The following is a 27200-nucleotide window of genomic DNA, read 5'->3' as shown; positions in this document are numbered from 1 at the left end:
CAGGACCAGGTCACCAGAGCACCCTGAAACCCCCAGGACACGGGGAGCCCCAGGACACGGGGAGCCCCAGGCCACCCCCCCCCCCAGGAAACAGCCACAGGCCCAACCCATGCCAGGACCCATAGGAAAGCATAGGAGCAGCAACCCCCACCCAGAAGCAACCCACAGAGAGACGGGGCAGAGATGACCCTAGTCCCGCCGGGCACCCCCCCCCCCCCACAGCATGAGCAGAGGCTCAGGAGTGGATAGGAAGAGAGAACAGGGACAGGATAGGGAAGACAAGGGGGGGGGGGGACAAAAACAACAACAATAGCAGAAAAACCAACAAACAAGCAAACAAGTTGCAGAATTTCCAGTGCAAGTTTACCATTTGGTTTGATATAATTTTTCAAATAAATGTCTGAGTGTGTGATTATGGATCAGTTGTGCACCGCATGTGTGTGTGTGTGTGTGTGTGTGTGTGTGTGTGTGTGTGTGTGTGTGTGTATGTATGTGCGTGTGTATGTGTGTGTGTGTATGTGTGTGCTATGGTTTGTCTTGGATGCTTTGGGTAGCTGACTGTAGCTGATGTGGGGGACCAGGACATCACGCCCAGGATAGCAGGCAGGTCAGGACCAAGCCACCAGGGCACCCAGAAACCCCCAGAACACAGGGACGGGGGTCCGGAGATCCGGGCAGAGGGTCCACCACCCCGCAGTGTGAGGGCAGGGAGGGCCCAGGCCCAGCGTGCACGGCGGGACCCCCAGCCGGCAGCCCATGGTCAGGGCACCCACTTCGATCAGCATCAAGGAGGCCAGCCCCCATCCTTCTAATGTCCCCCCGCAAATCCCTGAGCCTTCAATCCAATCAAATCATTTATTCAGATCAATGGACCAACCACTGTACCTCAACCATCAGCAGGATCTTTAGCAGCCGCCTCTTCTTCACAGGTCACATGTCAAAATATCCCAGACTTTTGCTGATGTTTTGCCAACTTAGACTTTGTTAATAGCCTGCAAATGAAGGGAATTTCTTGAACGTGTCTTCAGTCGAAATACGTTCAAGGCAGACGACATGGAGCTCTTACCTGACGTCTTTTAAAAAAAAAAAATGTCAGGCACTTCCTTCCTGATGTTAAACAGGTTGTAGCGTGAAGACAAGGGAGGCACATTCAGCTTTGATTCCACTCGACAAATATGTAAGTCGGAAATATTAACATTTTGCTTTTACACCCGATTGTAAGTGTCATTACTTCCAAACAAGCCAGATATCAGAAGAGAAGCAATCAAAACATCATCCATCCATCCATCGTCGTCTTCCGCTTATTCCTTACTAGTAAGGGTCGCGGGGGGGCTGGAGCCTATCCCAGCATCTACGGGCGAGAGGCGGGGTTCACCCTGGACAGGTAACAGTCCATCGCAGGGCCAACATACAGGGACGAACAACAATTCACACTCACACATTCAATTTAGAGAATTCAATCAGCCTCGTCCCCAAATTGCATGTTTTTGGACTGTGGGAGGAAGCTGGAGTACCCGGAGAGAACCCACGCAGGCACGGGGAGAACATGCAGACTCAACACCGAAAGATCCCGCGCCCGAGCCGGGACTCGAACCTTCTTGCTGTGAGGCCACAGTGCTCACCACTGCACCACCGTGCTGCCCTCAAAACCACCATTTTCCTGCTAATTGTATGAACAGAAACACATGGCCATCAAAATAGATTCTTTTCTCTAAACAAATCTTTATTTCATAGTAAAAACAACAAAAAAAAATTGTTGACATCTAAAAACAGATAAGGTTAACAAACCAGAATTACGTCCGTCTTTGAAAATTCAACAAACAAAAAAATATTGCATGATGTAAGGCCGGGGTTGGAAATGGCACGAGAAATGAGAACAGTTAACTTGCTGTTCGACTGTTGAGGCCGCGGCCAAATGAACATTGGTGGGAATTCATTCACACACTTACATATTAGAATGATTGATTTTTGAATGGAATTGCAAAACACAGTATGATGAACGACTTGTCTTGTAGTGTAGAAACAGACCATTTCCATGAACCAGACATGGGGTGATTTGTTTGGAGTCTGTCGTTAAAGTTTGGCACCTCAAAAGCAGACGGCTTTAGGTGATAAACACAACGATACTCACAACATGGCACACACAGACTGGGCTTTATCGTTAGCAATTTTGCTGGAATTTAAGTACAATTCCAGCTTAAAAATCAAAACATGCCTCGAGGATGATCGTCTACTTTAACTAAATTCCAGGTACTTTGCCTGGACATCCAGTTCCATGAGCCCATTCCTCATGATTCACCAGGAAAGTTCAACTAAACCACCCTCTTAACCGTGAGATAGAAATTTCATAAGGAGACTGAAACAACTGACATGAGAGGTGATGCAGAGGAACTGTGGGGCTTGAAGCCATCGAGAGGTAAAGATGTTGAGCGACAGAATGCCAAAAGAATATAAAATGGTCAATATTCTTAAGATTACAGCAAAATAAAAGAAAATTGCTGCCAGCTGACTTGAGCAAAGATGCCTTGATACATTTTTGTAAACATGTTAGTGTGACGGCAAGTCCTGCGTAGTACCGTTACCGCTGGCATCGCAGCAGATTGGGATTAAATAACAGAAACGTTAACAATAAACATCCACTATTAACTTTTAAATTCTGTCCAGACACTAAGACAACCTGGACTCACGAAATTCTACATGAAGGTGAAGTGGAGTCTAGTTAACACGTTAGAGAGAAATAAGAAGACATCAGAGTGGTGCTGTCAACCGCAGATGGATGGACGACTGGAGGGAAGTATGATGAGATGATGGTGTGGTCCTGGTTGTTCCTGCAGGGTGTGATGGGTTGCAGCAGGCAGGGGTGATTCAAACTAGAACCAGGAGTGTGTGTGTGTGTGTGTGTGTGTGTGTGTGTGTGTGTGTGTGCGCGCGCATATGTATCACCGTGCTTCCCCTCTGATCTGACCCTGTCACTCATCGGATTTCATCTTCATCTGTGCCTGCATCTGAGCGATCATCTCTTGCATGCGTCTCAGCTACAGGAGAGGGAGAAAAACAAGACGATGAGGAGGCTGATGAAGGACCAGTCTGATTCATGTTGTTCCTCACTACTGCTGATATCAGCAGCCAACACTCGATGAACTTGTCTTGGACTGGTTTTGAACTGCAACTGCAGAATTTGTCATGTTTTCTAAACATTCAGCAGTCAGGAAGTCATTCCAGAGAAAATTCTTTGAGGCAAGGGAGGTGTTTCATGTGTCTGGCAGTAAGAGGAGGGAAATCATTTGGACAGACAGTAGCAAGCAACCAGATGGTGGTGGATATCTGACCACCCAGGAAGAAAAAATACTCCACAACAACTTTGTTTCATGAAGATTTAAGAGCAATTCCACCTCGAATCTTTTTAATTCACACAACATTTCCACATCAAATAAATCTAGATCAATATATTGGATACAATGCATAATAATTATTCCCCTTTATTTTCATCAAAAGCATATAAATTTGAACATTAAAGTAACTACAGCCCTCAACATGAATAAGTCTTTTGAAAAGATCAATCTTGAGTCACACTGGAGCGGGAGCATTAAATTGAAGTTTACTTTTTTGCTGAGTATCTGTCGCCATCTTGGGGTTGAGGAAAGAACTACAATAGTTTATGTAAAAGCGAGAGTGACAGAAGTGCAGGAGGTGCCCCTCAAACCACCAGTACTCATGGAGGGGAATGATGATATAACCAAGTTGGTATTATGATCAGTGATGACCTAAAAATAATCTCAGTCCAGGAACTCAACGTGAGCAGGTAAAGGCCCTTATTTCAGTGAACTTGGCTAAGTTAAAACATCTTTGGTCACTATTCCATTTTGGTTTTTACTGATGATTCATGTTGAGATCGTCAGCATAATAAGCAACAGACCACTGTTTTTACTTTCTGTTATTAATGTACATGTATTATATCATTTCTAGCTTAGCCCTATAGAATTCTATGCATCTATGGAGAGTATAATGTCATTTTCAGTCCCATGTATACGTCTGAGCAACAATAGTTACTGTTGTATATCCTTCCTCTGTTAACATGACATCACGGTAACAAATGTTTCTCCAGCTTTGTTTCAGGTATCTAACACAACTGAGGTCATTCCCACCATAAAACCAGGCCAGAACATCCAGGCAGGAAGTGATGGCATATCCTGCCTGGGCACATTGTTTACAAACAGCTCTGATTGCACCCCGCCCGTCCACGACGCTGCACTGCAGCAGTAACACAAACAGGCCAATCAAGAGCAATTTAGAAGCAGGTTACTGCCCGGTGATGCACGGGCCCCACGGACCGAAGAGTAAACAATGCGTATGGAAGATAGGCGAAGAAAATAAATAGAACTTTGCATCACTTTCTATATGGTATATAAACACAGTGACGGGGTCTGGCTGGCCTTCCGTTACACATGTGTATGTTGGCAAAGTGCTATAATAATTACTGGCTCCTTTTCCCCAACAGTCAGGAAGTATTTGCATTAAATAGAGAGAGTTAATGGTTGCTTAAACCGTTACACCTCTCTCATCTGGCCAAGAGGCAGTTCCTTCCTAACACCACTATGTTTAAGAAATACGAGCCAAAATCCACATACCTTGTTTTGAGTAAAAACACATATTTATGATTTACAACCCCCCCCCCCCCCTTCCAGTTCTTCCAACTTTCTTTGCTGGGAAGCAACAGAGGGATATTTTCCAGAATTCATGTGAAGGTTTATTAAAAGATTTCAGTCCCAGCAACAAACCTACACACAACGATGTGTATTAGTATCCCCTTGCTATTGAGTGAGATGAGTTTTCCTGAGGCTGTGTGTATCCTTACCTCAGCTTCTTTCTGCAGCAGTATCTGGTCCTTATCCATCACGTCCTCATCCACAGCTCTGCAAGGAAACAAAGGATATTTGATGATTACTTAAAAACAGAGCAGCTCCCCAGAAGTTGATATTATATATATATATATATATATATATATATATATATATATATATATATATATATATATATATATATATATATATATATATATATATATATATATATATATATAAACAACGAGTCTCACCTGCCGGCTTTCTTCAGTCTCTCAGAGCGGAAGTTCTCATAATGCAGATCCTGAGTTACCTCCTGGAGGTCTTGCATGTGGGTCCTGCAACAAACAAGACATGCAATTACATCTTCACACTCTAGGAGGCAGTAGTGCTTTGCTGTAAAATCAAACTTTTACAACCATATTAATGAGAAAGAACTTCTGTCAAGGTTTTCTTGAGCTTCCTTCCCAAAATCATATTGCTCTTGTACTTTTATCGACAGGAAGACTCACACCAGCATGGTGCGGAGTTTGAGGAAGTCATTGTGTTCAGGATTCTCCACCTCCACGACTCCCCATGGGTACAGACGACCACGAATCTTCTTCCCCTTTACCTCAATGAGCTGGTTGGAGCCAATCACAGCAAAGGGAATGCTTGCCTGGAAAGGAAGATAAAGGCCAGAGGATCACAAGGAGAAAAGACGTCAGAGGATGGGATAAGGAAGGAGAAATGGAAAAATCAAGGTATCGTGGGGATGCAGTCAAGGGAAGCAAGGATGGATGGAGAGGGACTGGAATCTATCACCACACCAGCGGATGGAAATGTTTTGCGTAACTTAATGTCAGCTGCGTGTCGCTCTCTCTCACCTTGAGGACTCTGGTCTGCTCCTTGAACTCCTCATCCTCGTCAGAGTCCGCATCAGGTAGCTGGTATATTTTGATCCCATGCTCCGCGATCTCATCCAGGATCTAAGAAGTGGAAACACAGGGTGAACCAGCAGGGTCGTGACCTTGCTGTGACCTCCCGACAGGAAAATCTCACTTCTTGAACGCTGCAGAGAAGTCAGAGATACTACCACTTTCTGAACTCATTCTGGGATCAAACCCTTTGGACACCAATGTAGAAGAAAAGTTGAAAAAAAAACTGAAATATTCTCCCTGCCACCATCACTCAGGGCTCTTTTATTTCAAATTGTTTTAACAAAACTGTCACTGAAACTAAAGCCAATGAAAGCTCAAACCTGAATCCACTTTACCTCAGCAGTGCAGATATTTTATTAATTTATCTAAATGAGCTGTTCACAGTTGTGTTTATGAAGAAAATACAGCTGCAGCTCTGACCCGTGAACACAAATTAAAAGAGACCTATAGACTAGTAAGAGTTTGCGAGCAAGTGCCCACGACGTAGCAACATATTTAATTAAAACCCCCCCGTGAGGAAAAAAAGGGTCTAGACAGAAAGGGTAGACAGGTGAAAAATAATAACTGTCTGTGTGTATATTTGAAGTTCTCTAAGAGTCAGAAAACCAAGTTCTCACCCACCATTATTCAGAGGCCAACCGGTGAAGAAACAAGTTAAAACAAAGGAGCTTTCTTCACCGCTACCTTGGGGACAGATGTCAGTATTTATTATTCTAAACATCAAAGCTTGCATTTTTTGTTTGTTTTCCTGAGAGCATAATGTAGTCTTATGTAATGGAGCCAAAAAATGTCAAGTGTTGTTTTCTTGACTTTTTGGGGGACTTTCATGTACTGTAGTGTATAATAGGACAGTGGTAAGTCCGGCTGGGGCAGGGGAAGTGAGAGCAGGTTTTCCTATAGAGAGCAGCTCCTGTTATGGCTGCCGCTTGTTTTCTCAGTGAGTAGTGTGTGTGTGTGTGTGTGTGTGTGTGTGTGTGTGTGTGTGTGTGTGTGTGTGTGTGTGTGTGAGATGGTGTGTGTATGAGGGGGCAGAGTTGGGTATTGTGAAGCAGATCTAAAAACAAACAGGTTTGCAGGATTCAGTAGAAAGCGTGACACAAGACCAGTGCCTCTTTTCCTTCGCACAATTTACCGATCCCTCCAACATGGACACTGGATAAACATCACTCTGGTGGGGAGAAGTTTGGGAAACTCAGTGGGCAAATAACACGAGAGACACAATGGCAGGAAAAAATGAGACAAACAACTACAGTTGTACAAGATAAGATAGAAATGACCTCAGATAAAAAAAAAAAAAGCCATAAAACAGGAAAACTTTCCCGTTACATTAACAAACATGATGGTGAAACTCTAAAAGGACAGTGGACACGAACAAGAAACATTTGCTGTCAGTTATATCCAATCATCTATTTACACACTTTGTTAAACCAGAGCGACAAGATGGTTGTTTACCTACATTTTTCTCTTCCGTAACATGTACTTTGTACGTTCTGACACCTATAATCAAGATCTCTAGGGGGATGATCAGATGTCACAATCACCGCCTGCGCCAAATCCCTGTTGTCTCCTGCTCATCCTCTGTACACCATATATGCCTTAATCCATCCCATTACAAAGGTCTCTCCCTCCTCCTTGTGTATTTTCGTTGGCACGGAGATGTTGGCAGTGGGAGCCATTTTGATTTTATGACCATCCTGTCCAGCTATAATACCCCACCACCTCCACCCTCCACACACCCTCCCTGTGCTGTTATGGTTGGCTATGCAGTTCCAGTCAGTGCTGTCAGGGTAGAGGACAAACAATGCCACATAAGACTCTACCTCAGTATTAATTAGAAAAGGAAGTTCGAGGTTTATCGCCTTGCGTTTCTGGATACAATTGCTGAATATAAAGTATTGTGTGTGTGGAAATATATGGTCACCTTGAGCAGTTATGGTAAGTATGAGGGTGGAGGCTACAGTTGTCCGGTAAGAAGAGAAGCTGAAAGCATAAGAGACTCATATTTTCAGTGTAAAATCAGCATCACTCCTGTAGAAACAGCAGTCATACTGCACGAGTCATACGAAGTCCAAATATAGTACACCTGCAGGTCTATTCATAGATGTAATTACATAGGGTAGAGTTGCGGGGAACATGGCTGAGCAGTTTGTTTTTTTTGCAATTGCACGGCAGGTTTAACCAAAACCTCCAATCATAATGAAACTGAGAACAAACCCATCATTATGGGGATCAACCATTTCATCCCACTGGTCCGCAGAGGGAATAATATTTTCATGATTTGCTCATTCTCACAACGAAAATATGAATGAGAAACATCTGTTTAGCGATGAGAAAAGAATACTGGAGAAGCAAGACTGTGGGGAAAAAAAAAATGTTATAAAGGAAAGCACAAAAATAAAGAAACAACCCAAAAAACAAAAAGAGGGGACTGTGGCCAACATGAGAAAAGGAACCACTTAACCAAACACACAGTTGTAATTACATTTTTGTAGCGCAATTGTTGAAGACAGAGCTGCGATATGGTATGTGTATCCATTACAGTAAATCTCTAACATGGAACAATACTTGGAAGTAGAATGAAGTACCATAGCACTCTTAGGAAATCAACAATGCAGAGTGTGTGGGGGGGGGGGGGGGACAAAAAAACCCAACTAGATGGGGACTTAGGAGAGAGCAGCTGATGTGGACTATGTGAAGGTCTGCATATGTCAGGGTGTTAAAGGTTTGCACCTGTTAAGACTTGGCTTCTCCTCAGTCAGACATTCTCCTATCATGTCCTTGTGAAGAAATCCTTGAACATGTTTGAACTTGGCTTCTCTTATCATGTACTTGTGAAGAAATCCTTGAACATGTGAGAGTATTGTGATGCTTTTATTGTCAAATGCAGAATTAAGAGAAACCACTGTTTTCCAAGGTAGTCATCATGTGTCTGTAAATAAATACCTGACTGTAGAAGAGTGCTTCGCTCTTACGATCTGCAGGCTAGACTCTGTGAGACTCTTTGCGCAAAGAATCTTTAAATGTACTGAGTGATTTTGAACTGTCTATGGATCTGTCTTTCTTTAAGTGAGAATTTCTGTATCAAAGCCCTCCACCAGTGTTTATGAAATATCTCCAGAGAAATTAATGAGAATGTCCTCATCTTTCCCAAAATGTAACAGATTCCTCCTTGGTTTACAAAAAAAAAAATTGGCTTTGTAGATTTTTGCAGAAGTCAGTTGTCAAGACCAGTAGACAAACAAACAATGAAAACCCAACCTCTTTACCAGAATTAATAATTCAACTGCATCTCAACTCTGAATGAGAGAAGAAAGGAACATGAACTGCAAGGGACCCATCACCACATTTACGTAACCTTTATATAACATCGCAGAGTCCTGGCTGCTTCTGCAGTTTGGCCATGGGAATTAAACGGTCCATCGTTGCCATTAGAGCAAGTCTATCTGATCTGCTTTCAGTCATTTTTGAGCCTCATAAGGAGAAAGACACCTTGAGGTACGGTGGCCCCTCTTTTCAAAGACTGGAAGCAAAGTCCTAGTGAGAGTTAAGTCTATTCTCCTGAGATTCTTCTGGATCCAACCGGGCTTCGCCACATCAGTGATTACGGGGGCAGGGGATTACAGATTGTTGGGAAGTTTGATTCTGTGCGAGTGCCGTCATCAGCTTTGTATGTCTTGATGATTTCACTTGCTATTTCTATCAATAAATAAATGAGTGACCAAAACACAATAAAAACTCAGTAGACAGCAACAATACAGACCAATGCCGTTACGCCCAGAGTGTTTAAGGAAACCATCCACCACCAAGCTGTCGTCCTATAAACAGACTTTCTCTGTATATATATGTTGACTAAATCTAATCTCCCATTTTTTTTGGGTCTCAGTCTTCCAGATAGCCTGATGTATTACAGTTGTGTAGCTAATAAATGCAATTTATGATCTGATACTGGACGAGTAAAAATATATCCTCCTCTCACATAAAATAGAAGACCAACCCACTTTTTGATTAAAAAATAGAGTAACGAAAACCTCCATTTCCAGGTTGTAAATCAAATTCAATTACAGTGCACCTCGTGCCCGATGCAGCTCTTGATGAAGAGAAAATAAAACCTGTTGGATCCTGTAGCACTAAAGTTCTCAAATTTTATTTCACTTTAACACTCCAAAGAACTCACGCTTTTCTCGAGCCAGCAAACTCTTTTCAACTAACTGTCTCCATCCTGCCTGCAGGGAGTCTGAGGGGGTGAGGGAGCCCCAACAATACCTGATCTACAGGGTTTGGAGGGATTAAGACCTCATACCAGCCTCCAACACAAACACACACATCTGACTTCTGCCTCACTTTCTGAACTCATATAATCTGACATCCAGGGAAAGGGTAAACACAGTGCTGGAAGAAGTGCACAGTTCCTTTACTTAGGTAAAAGTTGAAACAAAATACTGCTCTGGTATTGTTAAAAATCTCCAATCTCAACTCTGCTTAAGTAAAAGTAGAAAAGTATTTGATTAATGGTTTACTTAATTATTAAAGCAAAATTGTAATTTCTACGTGTTATTCTTGTTAAATCCTGGGTGATCCAGTTTTGCTACTCTGGTTATGCTGAAGTTGACAGGCTTCAAATTTAAAAGTACACAATCAAGGTATTGTCATGTTTTTCAGGGAAAATCTTTCTGTTCAAAGTAGCAAGCAACTATCAGGTACTATCAGTAACTATTAGTAAAAAGTACAATATTTCCCTTGAAATGCAGGGAAGTAAAAGTACAAAGTCTCTTAAAATATAAATAGTGAGATACCTTGACATTTGAATGAAGTATAGTACTTGACTGAAAATACTTTCCACCACTGAGTAAAGGTTTTGTCTTTTTTTGGTTATGCTTGGTTTTGAGATATTCATAGCTTAGCTACCGTGTTCTGCAAATGGAACACACAAAAATCTAAAAAAGAAAGAGAAGACTGACATGGGGAAGGAAACAATAACTTTTTGTTCACAGGATTAAAGGCACTTGAATGCATACACTGACACATTCCAGGTATCCTCAGTCAGAAATGGAGCGGACTATCCCGACCGGACCAGAGCTGGATTTGTTCGACTGGAAAGTACAGAGGAAGTCTCCACAACCATGCTAGCATGAAGGTATCATATAAAAAACAGTGATCAACACTTGCACGCATGCATGTGTGCGCACATGCATGCACACGCGCGCACGCACATGCATGCACGCGCGCGCACGCACATGCATGCACGCGCGCGCACGCACATGCATGCACCAAGCTCCATTATTTGTCCTGACGCGCACACACACACACACACACACACACACACACACACACACACACACACACACACACACACACACACACACACACACACACACACACACACACCTTCCTCCCTCCTATTGTGTGGGATAAGTATTAGTACAGTCAAGACCACCCACCTCTCCTTCTGATCAAAGAGCAAGGAGAGGAACAATTGGGCTATTCATGAAATCTTGTGTTTAAGTGAGATTTTTAGAGGGACAGTACACCACACATAAAGGTTTGTGACTTGGTCTGCTAATCAAAAGGCTCTCGACAGAAACAACAAAAAAAAAGACCCTCCAGTGATTCTACAGGAACACGGAAACCTGCTGTTTCCACCATCGTCCGTCTTCACCTTCTGCACTTGAGAGCAGATTAATGTGTGTAAATGAGAAGTTTGCTCAATGAGGAAGTATGTATAATTATTATTTTATAGCCTGCAAAGACATGGAGTATGCCCTGACACAATGAGTGCTTGAGGTCAGAAAAATAAATATGTCCGCGTGTTTAAAACACTGGCAGGAAAAGGATCAGGCCCAAGCTGACCAAGGACTCCTACACATAACACAAAAACACAAAGACCAATGAGCTAAAGGTGAGTGGGAGGCACTCTTAACTTTACTTGTGGGACCTGAGACTGCTCATGCACATAAAAGACTATTGAATAAGTCAAGGTGAACATCCCACCTGGAGCATAATTACAAATCAGTCACTTCATTTTCTAGGTCAGCGGACTCTTTGTGGATCTACTTCACTATCTGTTTTAACAATTTAAGAAAACCCCGGTGACAATACTGGGCAGTACAAACAGTCCGGGACTGATAATGTGTCCCGGTGGGGCTGTAGAAGTTGTTCACACAGCAGTGCACGGTGGAGCGCCTGTGGGTGACGACAGTGAGCCAAGTAGACAATGAGGGGAAAACTGTGACAGTGCCTCTTCCAGGGATGAAATATGGCAGCTGAGGAGACAAACACTGAAGAGCAAGGTACTGATTGGGAAACATGGATGGGGGCACAAAGAAGAGAGGAAAGGGGATGAAAATGTTGAAGGAGAAGACACAGGAGAGAAGAAATCAGAAGGGAATGGAGAGAGAAAAAAGGACTGAACTATTGTCTGCCTGCCCACGGAAGAAAAGAGGAGGAGTGGAGTTCTTTAACCCTTGCTGACCTCTGGTTTAGGAGATTGGCCTTTAGTCTTCACACAGAAGATATCAAACAGTTTGAGGTTTAAGCCTGTGGCAAAACCACATTTGGTTGACTGCTACTAAATTATAATATCACACTCAAGATTTTTTCTCTTAGAAACAAAGGAACTCTGGCGATAAAAATATAGGTGTATTCAGGGAATGTATGAAAAAAAAGTCTGAGTCTTGGGATAATAAGATGATCAGTGGTAAAAATCTGAAAGCCTTAGATTGTTGTGGAACACCTCCAAGGCTATTCTTTATTGAAAAAGGTTGGGTAGACTTGTAAAAACCTGTAAAACCAACTCGTACTTTTAATGCTATGATTGCTACAGCTTTAGAATCACATGAAAACACAACACACGAAGACTTTTATTCAGTTGAAAGTGGGCTTTTTTGTGTTTTTACTGCCACTACGATTCCAGTTTAAACCAGCTGTGTACCATCCTCTATGATCACACTCAATCAGTTGAGATGTTTGAGACTAAAGCCCTACACAGGATATGACTGCAAGGTCCCAGACTGAGAGATCAGCCCCTCAATATACCCTCCTCAGGGCAACTTATGAGTTGCAGACTCACAGCAACCTCGGTGAAGGAAATTGGCATTAAAGTAAATTAAAAACGAGAACACAAAGACGCAGCTGAGTGACTCACTGCCAGGAGAGGAAGGCCGCAAGGACAGAAGCAGACTGGGCAGAAAACAGTCAGATCTAAGGGCATGAGAGTTGAACCATGGGGGTTTTTTTGCACTCGCTTCATGGGCATGAACTGTTTGAGACAACAGGTTGTGTCTTGTCAGTGGAAAAGTCTTGACACATTGCAGGAAACATTTATTGTTCTGTACAAGCTGTTTCCCCATAACAATAGAAAGGGCTGGAGCCTTGAGGAGGGGGTCTCATTTACTGAGAGACAAATGGCTCCAAACGGTGAGAAAATGTCCAGCAAAAAAACTAATAAATAGTGCGGAAGAAATGCTGAGGGTTATCAATCACCCTCCAGCACTCAGCTTTCTGGCAGGTTCTTGGCTGCCGGGGCTGTGACCTCAAAGGAAGGAGTGGCGCTCAGCTCCACTGTACTGAACGGTATTACAGGAATCAGACACGTACACCTAAGAGCCACTTCAGTTAATCTGATAAAAGCAATGGACACTATTTTTCACCTTGGTGACACATGAGCATTACTAAACATGGTCATTTACAGAAATGTACACATAAGTTAGAAGATAATTGCACAAATCCGTACAGGCAGGATATCAGTGCGCTACGCCCACCACATAGTTTGAAAAGTCTTAGCATTATTCATTTGTCATTAAAGAAAAACGTTTATCTGGAATATACGCTGCTATTTATAAAGGTCAAAGTAGTTGGAACGATTTTATGAGCTTCTAGCACACCATTTCCCTTTTCTGTGCATCCGTGTATGAAATATGAAATTCCCAGACATTCAGCTACAGTCATAATTTGGACTGAATTACAATGGGACAGGGAAGCATAGTTGCATAGTCATAGTGATACATATGCAAGCATGCATTGTATCTTGCTATTAACCTCTTGCACATCTTTAGGTAAAAGAGTCTTTGGAAACCAGTCAGGACTTACATGGTGAAATATTCAGATTTCTTCAACAGATATATAGCCTCTATTGACTCAAAACAGTACGACTCACAATCTGACGAAATGAAAGCCATATAGGATGTTTATTTCCAAAATTGGGTTGAGTCAAACTGTCTACAGAGGAGATGGTTTGAATAAAATGGCCCCCCTCAGGGACACATGATGCCGTTTTTAAATGTGGGGCGGATAGCTAACCCTCTGTATTTCCTGCCAATAATAGCTTGTCTAGGAACTAATTACCATTAGATGCAACAGCATCAAATACTTTAATTGTGTCAGAAAAAGATTCCGCCGATCTATAAATGTAGTTCACAAATTTCCTCGCTAGAATGTTATGGATGGTTGTCTGTAAGTGAATTTGTCTATTTTGGTAAACACAGCTGCAAATCGTTCGTTAGTCTGCGGTGGAAATTGTCAGTTAAGGGAACATTTAGCAGAGCATGTTAACAACCTCAGTTGGATAGATAATGTTGTTGACAGCATAACAGCAAAGAATTTAGATAAGAGCGACGTTTAATTGTAGGTATTCTTGTTTCTGCTGTACCATTTTTACCATTTTTGCAAACTCGATCATGATGCCTACAAGTAAAAAAATTAAAATAAATCAAGAGTTATGGCAAATCATAAATCAAGACACATGACTGGCTTCACGCTGTCAGCTGAATCAGATAGCCAACAAGCTCTGGGGGGGGGTTTTTAGTTTGGGGCGGGGGTAAGTGGTGGCAGGAAACGTGGTTTTGTTCATCTGAAGTGCCAGAGGAACACTGATAGTTTGAGGAAGGTCACAACACAAAGCAGCTCTACAAATTAAGTTTTAGCTGGTAGGTCTCTTAAGGACACCCAGTGTAGGAATTTCATCTTTGATGTTGAAGCACTCGTTTGTATGATTTTTGTACATTATCATATTCTACTACATTTTGTTTCAGGGAAAGCAGGAGATGATTGACCATACTTACTTTAAAAAAAAAAAAATCCCTTGTGCAAATCTTTGCGATGGTTTAAACTGAGCTTGTGGTGTAACTAATACAGTCAGCTCTAGGTCTGACACAGGTTTTGCCCTGCAAGAAACAATGGGACACTGACTCAAAAAAGCAGCTAAGAACAGAGCAGCTGTACATAGATTTAATACAAAGGTATGTAGAGCAAAACGCACACTTAGGACAAAAATATTTTATCTAAATAAAGGAAAGTATAATTGCAGCCGGTCTACTAAACAACTGAACCGATGTCTCAAGTGTTTCTTTTCCCTATGATAACAACCCACCTCTGGCTAAATGTGAATAGAGTTCATGGTATATTTAAAAGCAAAGAATTTCACTGCATTTAGACATCCCAAGACATTAAAAAGTCCAGATGAACTAACTTATGTCTCCAATTTTGAATGATGACCATCCCTTACATTCAGTTACAAAGAGGAGAGCAACACACCGTGTAGACTCTTGAAGAAGTGAAGACTGACAACTGTGACTTCAGTGTCACTTTGAGTCTCTTTGATAAATAAAACTATATGATTAGAATGAATGTGTTAAACCGGTGCCTGAAAAACAGAAGCTGCATTAAATCTGGCCCGGTGAACGCGTCCTAAAGCTGTTCCCTTTTATTTTCTTTAGAATTGCATCACTGATCACTGAAAAGTCTGCCTGTGAAAGCTGTAAAAAAACAGATTTTTCTTGCTGAAGCGAACAGAGCTGACTCTTGTCAGCAGAGCAGCAGTAAAATGCCGGGCAGACCACCGGCTCCGTGACCTGAATAAGACTCAGATGGGGGTCTGAGCCATGAATGAGCAGGTGGGGAGACAGCATGACCTCCAATGAAGTGCTCGCAGATCGAGATGAAAAAGTAACTTGTGTCAGAGTAGCTCCACAGAAGCAGGAAGACTCAATTAACTCAGGCTCCATGGTAGAGGTCATCAGCATTGATGCGTTTGTATTGTATTGCGTACTCTGCCCTTCCACCTCTGGAAACTGAGGAGCGTGCAGGCAGGCAGACACTTGGGTTGGTTCCAAAAGGAAGTATCTGGGTTGGGCTGAGGCTGGATGAGATGTGCACATCCATACTATAAACAACACTCTTTTCCTACTTTCTCCCTCCTACTCCTTCCTCTCCTTACGTTCTCACTCCCTGCATATTTGAACACTTTCCCACTTTTCCCAAATATGTAAGATCCACATCATTTCAGTCACCCAGGGAAGCACTCACACTGATATCTGACACACTGCAGGATAGATGAGGAATTTCTGTATAATTGGATGAGCCACATTACCGTAACTGCGCTAACATCTTGGCAATAGCTACTAATTATTTCCCTTGTGCCAAGAGAGGAAATACCATTAAATATAATGACATCAATAGGTAACTGCAGGTCATCAGCATGTGTGTGTGTGTGTGTGTTTGTGTGTGTGTGTGTGTGAGAAACCTACCCTCCTCTTCAGGCGATCCCTCTCCCTCAGTGTCAGTGTGTCAGCCTTGGCAATAACTGGGACTATGTTAACTTTACTGTGGATGGCTTTCATGAACTCCACATCCAAAGGCTTTAGACTAGGAAAGAAAACCCAAAGTTATACATCTTTGTGTTCAACACCATGTTTGAGGGTTAAACAGCTGACTGCTGTTGTCCGTGCCTGTGTATTCGCTTACCCGTGTCCAAATGGAGATATGAAGTAAAAGCAGCAGTGCACCCTGTTGTCTACAATGTGCCTTCGGTTCAGGCCGCTCTCATCATGAAGGTATCGTTCAAACTGGTTGTCGATGTACTGTATGATGGTCTTAAAGCTAAAATCAAACACACACTGATGTAAGCGGCCATTATATGTCCATCTTTTCAGAGAGGTACTGTTAGTCTCAGGCAAATGTAAGAATATACAAGAGCATTGTTGTTTACTCAAGAAGTTTAAAAAGATGTGATCTGACTCAGAAAATAAAAGGAGCGGTTTCTGATGAAAGACAGGAAGTGGTCAAAAGGTACACACAGGAGACTAGACCAGACTGGAGACTGAAAAATAAATGAATAAATATTTGCAAATGCCTCCTTTAAGTCACATCCAGGTTACCTTCAGAAATATACATTGACTGGAGTACAAAATCACCTCAGTGGTATTTCATGTGTTAAACTGACAAAAATCAAGTTCAAGAGCAAACATTCAATTCTTTTTGTCAGTTTTCGTCTCTCAAGTAATGTTGCTGAATCTTTCATAATATCCACCTTTTATTTTTCAATTTTTAGTTCCTTATTTTTTAAGTTACTCTTATTTCCTCATTTGTTCCTTATCTTTTCAAGACTTTTCATATTTTATTGCACCCCTTTGACTCCATAAACACAACAAATATGCTTAATATATAATATGACATGCTTTTTTTGGCAGAAAAATTGCTGGCAGGATCCCAAACAGTTAAAGAGCAAATACTGTTGGACGAATCGAATTTACCATTACATTACAATTCAAATATACAGAAATATTTAAGATTAAAATAAACAAGTAAAAGAAAATTATTGCTTTTTCAATTTCTAGGGGTGTCTGGCAGCCTTCACAAAAAGGTTCATGGTCCAAAAAAACTAAAATATCAGACCAAAAATCAGGAAAAGGGTTTTCCAAAAGGAGACTATATTGACACCACACAGACACACACACACACACATACAGACACACACACACACTCACACACACACACACATTCAGGAAATGTAGACATAGGGAATGCAGAGGGAGGAGAGTTAGGAATTAATGAGTTGTGGATGAAACTTGAGAAAGGGAGTTGTTGAGGACAGGAGGGAAGGATGAGTGATCACGTTGGAAAGGAATCAACATCCCATGTTATTATCGCTCCGCGCTCCCTACAAGGCATACAAACACACCAGTCCTGGCTGTTGATGGCATCTCCGTATCCAGGGGTGTCCACCACGGTGAGACGAAGCTTCACTCCTCTCTCTTCAATCTCCACTGTGGATGCCTCAATCTGCACCGTCCTCTCAATCTTCTCTGCAGAATGGGACCCCGACAATGATTAGTGGGTGACAAAAAAGACTTGAAACCTTTCATAATATCAACATCCAAAATAACTGCCTCACCTAAGCACTAAAGAATCAGGAAGTGGGTTGGGTAACAGACACTGCCGTAACAACAGGCTTCACGAGAAGCCAGGTTTTGTTTTTTTTTTAATCTAAAAGTGCTGAGTATTTGCTTATCTCTATAGAATGACCAGGGAGGGTCTGGATCATTGTTTTAAAGCTAAAACAAGTCCTAGCTTAAGTCAAGTCATAAGAGGGGCTGGGTTTTATTTTCGACTAAGACATTCCCAACATTCCATTCAATGTAATGCTCTGCTGGAGACACTGCAGCAGACGTTTCTCTAATATTACAGTGCGTGGTATGCGTAGTAGGGAGTATACCTGCGGCACCAGGGATGTAACGTTCAGGGTAGAGATCAGTCAGAAACAGGCTGTTTATAAGTGTTGATTTGCCCAAACCAGACTCCCCTGAAATCAAAAATAAAGAAGTCAAATATATGGCTATTATCAAAATGAATGATTCTGAAAGAGGGACCACCCACCTACAACCATTAGGGTAAATTCAAAGCCTTTTTTCACAGATTTTCGATGCACTTGGTTCGGGAGGTTGGCAAATCCTACATAACCTGCTGCATCTGGAAACTGCAGAGTTCAGAAGCATGTTAATCAACATTATTTCAAATCTTTCAAAGTAAAAAACATCAGGGCTGCAGAGACTGTAGATGTTTTTAAAAGGAGGCTCAAGACTCATCTTTTTAGTTTGGCTTTTAACTGATTTCTTTTACTCCTTTTATTTTATTATACTTATTTTTAAGGTCTAAAGTTTTTAATGATTTATTCTTAAATCTTTTATGCATTTTATTATTATCAGATCTTTATTTTTTAAGTCTTTAAATGTTAAGCATTTTGTCATTATTTTATCTCATGCCTGTTTTTAACCCTATCCTACGGTCTTTTAATATGTCAGTTTTTAGCTCCTGTGTTTCCTCATGGGGGCCCTCCACACTGGGAGTTGTGCCCGGTCTGTCCGCAGGGACATCGCCCTGGAGATCCCTCAGGCCCGGGGGACCGGGGGGCTCTGCACCATGTGTAGAGTCTACCCCTGTCTATCTGGGTCGTGGTGGTCTCTGTGGCTGTAGGCTGTGACACCTCTTGGTGTGGACGGCTTCCATAGGTGTTTTTTTCCTCACCTGGTTCCTCAGTGTCTTGCCATGTTTTATACTGACAGTTGGTGAGTGCTGTGTGTGTGCGCGTGTGTGTGTGTGTGTGTGTGTGCGCACGTGTGTGTTCGTGCGTGTCATTATGCAAGAATGTATAAGTGTGTGTGTGTGCCTGTGTGTATATATGTGGGGGTGGGAAGGGTGGGTTTTTATTGTATTAGTAGTATTTTTGTTGTATGTTTTTATTCTTGCCAAGCACTTTGTGTTGCATTTTTAATGTATGAAAGGTGCTATATAAATAAAGATTGTATGTAACCCCTCACATTTAGATGATAAATCAGGATTCCTTTCTTAATTTTGCTTCTTCCTTTGACTAGCCTCGCTGTACGATGTGTATGTGCAGAGGTGTACATCAGTCTGTCAGAATGAAACTGATAATGACGTATATTGAAAACGCTCCAACGGGTAATAAACCTAGCCATGAAACACTTCAATTTATACAGGATATCCTCTTTGGATGCCTGTGCAAACATGTATGGATGAGATTGCAAGTGTCATGAATCATCACGAAACACCCCCCTGTGCTTACCGTGTGATCTGTTTAACTGTTTCTCAAAAACTCTGATGATGTGAGGTGTCAGAAATGTTACTCACCTTCCCTTTCTCTCCTGACTGAGACATTGCTACTGTCTATTGGATGTTTGCAGTGCCTGCCTGTACAAAAACATAACAAAAGAAATCAGTGTTACATATAATATTACCTCCAAGTCTTTTAGTGTCTTCCCTCTTAATAGCAGCAGGCATTCAGACTTCTAGACATCTTGATTAAAACCCTCAGGTTTTTCTTCAAAATAATTTTCCTTAAACTTCAATCAGGAATTTTGGTTTAGACCATAATCTTATAAGGGATTTTATTTTCCTAAACAGCAATAATGTTATATTAATAAGCTTTTGACAATTATTACACTATGTGACCAAAAAGTATAGTCCTTGCCAGAAATAACTGCAATTAAGGAAAATAAGCATGAATATTAAATCGATATTTGAGTTCATCCAGAACGTTGAAAACCCGGCAAAAGAATATATTTAATTATATTACAAAATGATGTAATACTGCCACATATCTGCCAAGTTCATCAATGTTTAAAATTGCCTGTAATAGCCTAAATTTGCAATTTTACATCAAATATGAACGGCAATTTGGAGATTTACTCCTTTGAAATTACGTATTGAATGATGAGGCTGAACGTTGAATTCTAAATTGTATTGAAGCAAATGGATCAGTTCCATAAAACTATTAAAGGTCGATACCCGTCCCCACACCTGACCAGGGGATGGTTTGTGGACTGATAAGGCAGGATGCAGCTCCACCGCATTACCAAATAGTGTGGATAATAATACTGGGCAGAAGAAGATGCATTGCCTCAATACCATCAGAATACCACAAATCATGACCTGAGAGGAACAGGAGTTAAAAGCCACTGATATCATATTATCACTGGGAGCCAGCAGCGATAAAAAGCCATGTGGACTAGGTTTGATTTCCAATCTCTATGATGCGGTCCCCATGCTCCTGCCTCATATAGTGACCCGAGCAGTCGACGGAGCAACAAGCCATCTTGATAAATTAGCTACATAATGACAGAGCAGGAAGAACAGGCTCCATTTTATCATCGACACACTGGCCCTTGACAGGTGGAGTGTGATAAGTGGAAAGAGGCAGGCTGCTGCGCATTGCCAAATGGAGATGTACTCTGCTGCTTGCATAATGTTAGTTGGGGAGAAAAAGTGGCAAGGGAACCCAAAGTTACCCTTCCTCACTGGCATGTGACAAACACACATTCATTCACACTTGAGGAGCCATTTCACATTGTTAAAATGTGTTAGATGGTAGCTAAGGGTGGGGGCCACTCTATCAACATGAAAGCGAGCAAAGATCTATCAAACTGACAAGGTGGTTTCAGTGCACCCACACAGAGAACAATAGCTGTTTATTCCACTAGTTCCTGAAACCTTTCCTATACACAGCAAATCAGCTGGGGAAGTAGGAACAGCACGTGCCTCACGCCTGACAACACGCAGGACAACCAGGGAAGACCCCAATCATTTAGGTTGGAAGAGTTCTAAGTTAGGAACCAGGAGGACAAAAGGTTAATCCAGGCCATCCTTTGGAATGTCTATGAGATTGCTCGTCAGTGACATTAAGATTGAGCTGTAGCGTAGAAGTAAATTGAAAAAAAAAAAAGTTTTAAAAAAACGACTCAAAAAAAAAAGTCAGTCAAGGCAAAAAAAACAACAACCATTCTCGAATTAAACTGTTTTTTTTTTATGTCTTTCACAACAGCAATGAACTGGACTGCTGGTTTGACAAACAGATGTATGCACATGCAAATGCTGGGTTCTTCGATACAGAAAAATATCCACAGATTAATTGATTAGCTGAAATTAGAGAGGCATGACAACATCGGCTTGTCATCGTTTAGGCAAATAGTCATTTTTAGGTATATCGGTGACATGATATTAATATCAGCAAATCAAGATTCGTTTTTTTATTCATTTCAGATCATTGTTCTTTACGATGAGACAACAATGAACAATGAGCTTTTACAAATATTTTTGATATAAAGGCAAACAATACTTTCTCAATTTCACCTTGTTTACATGCGTTTTTCAGTATAAAACAATTTGTTTTTATACAGAAAACATGGGAACTGGCAAATAATGGCTGTTGGTCAAATCAGCTGTAAAATATCGGCATATCAGATATCTGCAAGAAAATCCAATATCCTTCCTCCCAAGCTGGTTAATTATCAATCGACGGGAAATTTAACAATAACTGTGAAAACTGTTAAAATAGCACAAGTCATTTTCAAGCAGAGCTGCCTATGAGGAATAGAAACCCTAAAAAATGAGCTTCAGCCCAAAATCTAGCACAACTAAGGATGACATTAACAAATGTGTTTTCATTGTTAATGACTGTTTGAGTTAATTAGCAGCCCACACACGGGTATTCATTGAGTGCACACACACACACACACACACACACACACACACACACACACACACACACACACACACACACCCAAAGTGTTGTTTCTAGACTGGCCCTGTGGGAACCAGTATTGGTCCAGCAGCAGATTAATTAAACCATTTCAATATCGCACTGTTAATATCATAAAGACAACACTACAGGACAGACAGGCGGGAGGCACACTTCAATAATACTCTTTTAATAATGGTCATTTAATCGGCAGGGCTGCTGAGCTGCTTACCACACACACACGCACACACACACATACATGCACACACATTTACCTATCAACACGCCAGACATGGGGGGCGGGGGGGATTAAGCAGCTTGGGCCAAAAGGGAAAATGCCATCTTAGTAAAGCCAAGGTTCCTGGCATGTAATGCATTTACAGTTGATTTATTGTCTGGAGTGGAGCCATGCAGCAGAACTATTCACCTTCCTGACAGGCTGTGTCAAAGGTCCCAGTGCATGCTCTCTGTGGATTAAGGTCTTTCTGCTCTGACTAGAAACACTGGAACAATAATGTCACACCGTGGAGATTTAGTGAACTTGGTGGCATAACAACATAAATGGTAATTTCCTGGCAACACATCAGAGTAATGCCCCCCCCCCCCAACACACGCGTGCACACTCACACACACACACACACATTTACAAGCATTAAGAAGTGATGTTTGGCACATGTAAACACACACAGAGGCATACAAAAACATATAAGGACGGGGGGTCTTGATTATAATTAAAAAGTTGTTGGGGGGCCAAAATAGTGGTGGTGGGCAACAGAAATTAAAATATGATACTGGTTTTGAGGCAGTGGTTTTAGAAACACTTTATATTGGCGGGGGGACAATAGGCGGAATGAAAGAGCCTTTCAACCGTGAGGAAACCAGCAGGCTTCTTCAGGACACAAACACAGAGTTTAAAGCACAGGATGGACCGTTTATGATGATGGAGACAGGAGAGGAAACAGAAGCTACATGTTATCGTAACAGAGCTACTCACACAGCTGCTGTACAGCACAATGGAGCTTGGGCCGGGAAAAAAAGCACTCTAAACTGATGATTAGTTGTGGAACTCGGGTTGAAGTTCAGAACAAGTTTACATAATTAGAGTATCTTTGATAAAAGGCTATAATTTGTGAGACAATAAGAATGACTAAATAGAAAAACGAGTAATGTGGACCACATAAAAACTGTGCAATCAGAACCACAATTCATCACTTGTACATCATCAAGAATGAATGGGAGCAGGTGAAATACTGCAGAAAGGGTTAAGTATTCAGCAGAAAAAGTTGAGCGCAAATAATGTTAATTAATAATCATTCAGCTCTTATCAGACGAGAGTGGGCGTTGGCAAGGACCTCGCCACATGACAAGCGTCACAATACAATAACATCACGCCATCCCAAAAACGTTTGAAAAGTCAGGTGAACTTCAAAGTGATGAGTGACTTTTATACATATATCAGTAGTTTTAGAAAAAAGGGGCTTGTTATTCCTGGATAAGTCGATTCTCTGGATCACCCAACTCTACCGTCATGGTCATAGTACTGATATCATAATACTGGTGCTTTAAGGTGCTTTCAACAGTCCTTTGTTGATACGATGTTGACATCTTAAAGCACCAGCATGAATTCAGGCACCTCATACCAGGAGCTGCAACTCATCAAATGACAGATCCGAATAGTAATTAAAAAAAACAAAAAAACAAACTCAACCTACATTGATGATGGCAAAAATGTCAAACAACTTGACAGTTTTGGAATGAAGGACGGGATGGATAAGAAGTAATCTTTTGTCCAAAAAAAAAAAAAAAAAATTCATGATATTAAGGATTAAATGATTAATCATGAAAATCACAAGCAGAGTTGTCAATGACAAAAATAATCCTGTTTCGGTTCTACTTTAGCTCGAAGTTAAACGCCTGACACAATAGTCCACTTAGTTTTGTTGTTATGAATCAATATTTGTTTCTCTGTTCACAATGCAATGCTAAGCAGGAGGAAACATCTCCCTTGTAGTCAGTGGAGTCACACAGATCTCTGGAATTCCTGTACCGGTCGGTGTTGGTGTGAGAAGTGAGCAGGAAGGGGAAAGGTCAGGCAGAGGTGAGGGTGCTGAATCGGAGGCCCGAGACATCTTTCACTTGGTAAAGATGTTGTGCTTCTGATGGCTAACTGATCTGCATTCAGCTTAAGAAGAAGTGAAGTTGTTTCTAAAATAAAAAGACAGCTGTTAGCCTGAGATTACAGCCTGCCATGGTGCCCACAGTCTTCACCACTCAGCAAGAGAGGAAGTGAAATATGCATTATTTCACTGAGCCAAAACATAAGCAAAGATGGATGATAATTCCTCAATAGTGGCCCGCCGCCACATCTTGACCCACGGACACATAATAGGAATATGTTATTGTTTCTCTCTGTTATTGTGGAGTTGTCTAAACACAAGATTTATTTTGCATCACTGTACTTAAAATCAAAGGCCCAGGATTAACCGGAAGTGCGGAATCTAGGAATGTTACACAAGAAGGATTTCCAGGAACTTTGTGAGAGTCAATGCTTTCAATGTCCCTTCAATAGAGCTTTTATGGGGAGCTGATTTACAAGTATGTAGGTGTAGTCCAGCTGAAGTGGAGAATTCCCTTATGAGCGGGAAAACAGGAACATGATAAGGGTCAAAGGCGATTCAGGTGCAGGAACGCTGGGTTAACGTGACTGTTTAGAGGAGACAGTAGATTAGTTCGTCAGCTAGCCAGGAGAGTTTAAAACCTGGAGGCCAGGCATATAATTAATATACGTGCAGGGAGCAGGTTCAACCTGCAACCTAAAAAAAAGAGGTTATCTAAGTATCAGCACCAGTGGTCGGATGATAGAAGTTCACAGTAGTGATTATAATCCCATATTAACCCAAACTGTGAATAAGACACAGCCATATAAATACAATTTTCAAACCATTTTAACCGAATAAAATTATAGTTTGATTAAGTAGTATAATTAAGACAAAGTATTTTAATCTTTGTAGACATGTAAAAGCATGAGTTGCATTAGGAAGTTCAACCGGAATTTTGACACTGAATTGCAACATGTGGGGCAGTAATGCTGCTTCACAGGGTCTAGGTTCAAGTGAGTGTGACAAAGTCTTCACCAAAGACAGTGTTTATTATTACGGTCACACAGGGAATGTGCGGTAGCTTAGGAATACAGATTTATGTACATTAAAAGGCCATTTCCACCCAGAAACCGTCTGTTACAAGCAATTAGCGTACAGCCATTTGTGTTAATTAAACACCTGCAAGTCAAGAGTACGCGTGTCAACCGACGCATGGGGGAGAGAAACATCTGGCTCAACCCGTTATCGCTGTGCTGTGGTAGGACAGAAATGCTCGGCTTGTTTTTATGTTTGCATTTCTGTTAAGCGTCATTATCATTGCAGCTCGTGCTGAACCTAAGACGACGCGACAGCACACTTTTGGGGAAAACAAAATCAGAGGTAAACCTCCTTCTTTTACGATGTGTTGTGTCTCTTTAGGGGTTTTCAAGGAAAGGACCAAATGTCAATTGACCTGCCTTATTTTATGATATTTGCCATTTCCAATGTGTCATTGGCAATTAGCTTGCAAGCTCTGGGTTTATTTGTTTTGTAACATAGCGAGGGAGACTTCAAAAAAATGCAAAACAATGCAACGAGCACAAGGGGCTAAGATTTTCACATGAAGTGATAACAAACTTCTACAGAGGACATCAATCCACTGAACTAGATTAGGAGTAAAGACACTATGGGCCCAAGACAAAACCACAATATTACACAATCCATCAATCTACAGTATACAGTATGTTGTAAAAGGCAGGGAAATAAAGCAAATGTATTGTGTATATAATGTGTTACTTAGTGAGTTTGTTTAGAGTTTTTGATAGCAGGAAATCACACTATGAATTTTGATTTTTTTTTGAGTGGTGGGGGGGCAGGTCTCCCCCCCATGACTCTATGGCTTCGGCCCTGGTGAAGGCCTCTTGGTCTGTGGATGACTGTCCACCACACCCAGTCTGTCAGACACTGTGAGGCTACCCTCTATCAACTGGGACTTCACCCTTGCTTTGAAACCAACTTAGCGCGTTTTAAAATGTGTCCGTTAAAGCGCCCGTTATAAAAGGCACATTAAAGCATGGAACCAGGGATTCCATGTCAAACTGGAGCAAGCAACAGTTGTTAACGCGACTGGTGTCATGTTGCCAACTAAGTTAGGCTTCCTCTGACCCTGCGCTGGGTCTCTTTGTCCCGGCAGCTCCGAGTCATTTCAATGATTTGTAAATAAAACAGAAGTACATCTCCGGACGTGGCCTTACCTGAGCGTTACTTTGAAGTTATGTTTGAGAGCAGGATCTTTTAACTTCTCGCCGCTGTCCCAGCCCAGGAAGGGAAACCCGGAAACCGTTCCCGAAAGTCCGCCTTAGTCCTGTCATAACCAACAGTCGCGCTTTAGCGCCACCGACGCCATTACGGCTCTGGGGACAGAGCGGCTGCTCCGTTGATAATCACAGCATTCTGGATCCAACATGGCAGTTCCCGTGGTACAGTTTTCTGAACAGACCAGCAACAGGTTCAGGTTAAAATTAATGCATTTTGGGGAATTTTTCTTTCTTTCTTTCTTTCTTTCTTTCTTTCTTTCTTTCTTTCTTTCTTTCTTCTTCTTCTTTTTAATTTCTTTTTTTAGATTTGAAACTATTCTCAAGTTTGTCATTTTCAAGTGGGATATCTAGGCCGTCTTCTACGTCAGCATTTATCCATCCATCCATCCGTCCATCCATCTATTTTCTTCCACTTATCCTGTTAATGGTGTGTGTATGTGTGTGTGTGTGTGGGGGGGGGGGGGGGGGGCTGGAGCCTATCCCAGCAGCCTTCGGGCGTGAGACGGGGTTCACCCTGGACGGGTCGCCAGTCGTCAGCGTTTAAAATGGGCAAAATATAATAGAATATTTCAAAATTAAGATTGTCTAAATTTAAATGAAAAAAATTCTGTCAGCCAATGGTCGAACTGTATTTTGGTTACTTTTGTTCATTCTGTAGGCCTTTTAACCTCTCCATCAATCCTTATTCCATGTGTTGTTGAATGTGTTATTTTCAGATTCAAGTTATTTTTGCAAGG

The 27200-nt window shown here is 41.6% G+C and overlaps 1 protein-coding gene across 1 annotated transcript; it reads right to left on the bottom strand.

Annotated features, from left to right (window-relative positions):
* Nucleotides 1–1708: 1708 nt before the first annotated feature.
* LOC147260131 (septin-2) lies at nt 1709–26548 on the bottom strand. The gene is made up of 12 exons (XM_086206571.1): nt 26401–26548; nt 19682–19741; nt 18410–18509; nt 18249–18335; nt 17715–17838; nt 16499–16633; nt 16282–16399; nt 5708–5809; nt 5354–5499; nt 5096–5179; nt 4856–4913; nt 1709–3035 (listed from the first exon to the last, which is right to left on the bottom strand). The coding sequence occupies exons 2-12, from the start codon at nt 19706–19708 to the stop codon at nt 2970–2972; spliced, it is 1047 nt and encodes a 348-aa protein (XP_086062697.1). The 5' UTR covers nt 19709–19741; nt 26401–26548; the 3' UTR covers nt 1709–2969.
* Nucleotides 26549–27200: the final 652 nt, after the last annotated feature.

Source organism: Aulostomus chinensis, chromosome 6 (assembly GCF_037954235.1).
Source record: "Aulostomus chinensis isolate RoL2024-O1b breed Wild chromosome 6, RoL_Achi_v1.0, whole genome shotgun sequence".
In the NCBI taxonomy this organism is placed as follows: domain Eukaryota; kingdom Metazoa; phylum Chordata; class Actinopteri; order Syngnathiformes; family Aulostomidae; genus Aulostomus; species Aulostomus chinensis.
This window is presented reverse-complemented; position numbering and strand designations above follow the sequence as displayed.

Bases quoted from the DNA above. Each gene is read 5' to 3' on its own strand.
- LOC147260131 (XM_086206571.1), bottom strand. From the start codon at position 19,708: ATGTCTCAGTCAGGAGAGAAAGGGAAG. The intron at 17,839-18,248 runs GTATACTCCCTA...CCCATTCTGCAG, and splicing joins TTACATCCCTGGTGCCGCAG to AGAAGATTGAGAGGACGGTG. The intron at 3,036-4,855 runs GTAAGGATACAC...CCTCTCCTGTAG, and splicing joins TGCTGCAGAAAGAAGCTGAG to CTGAGACGCATGCAAGAGAT.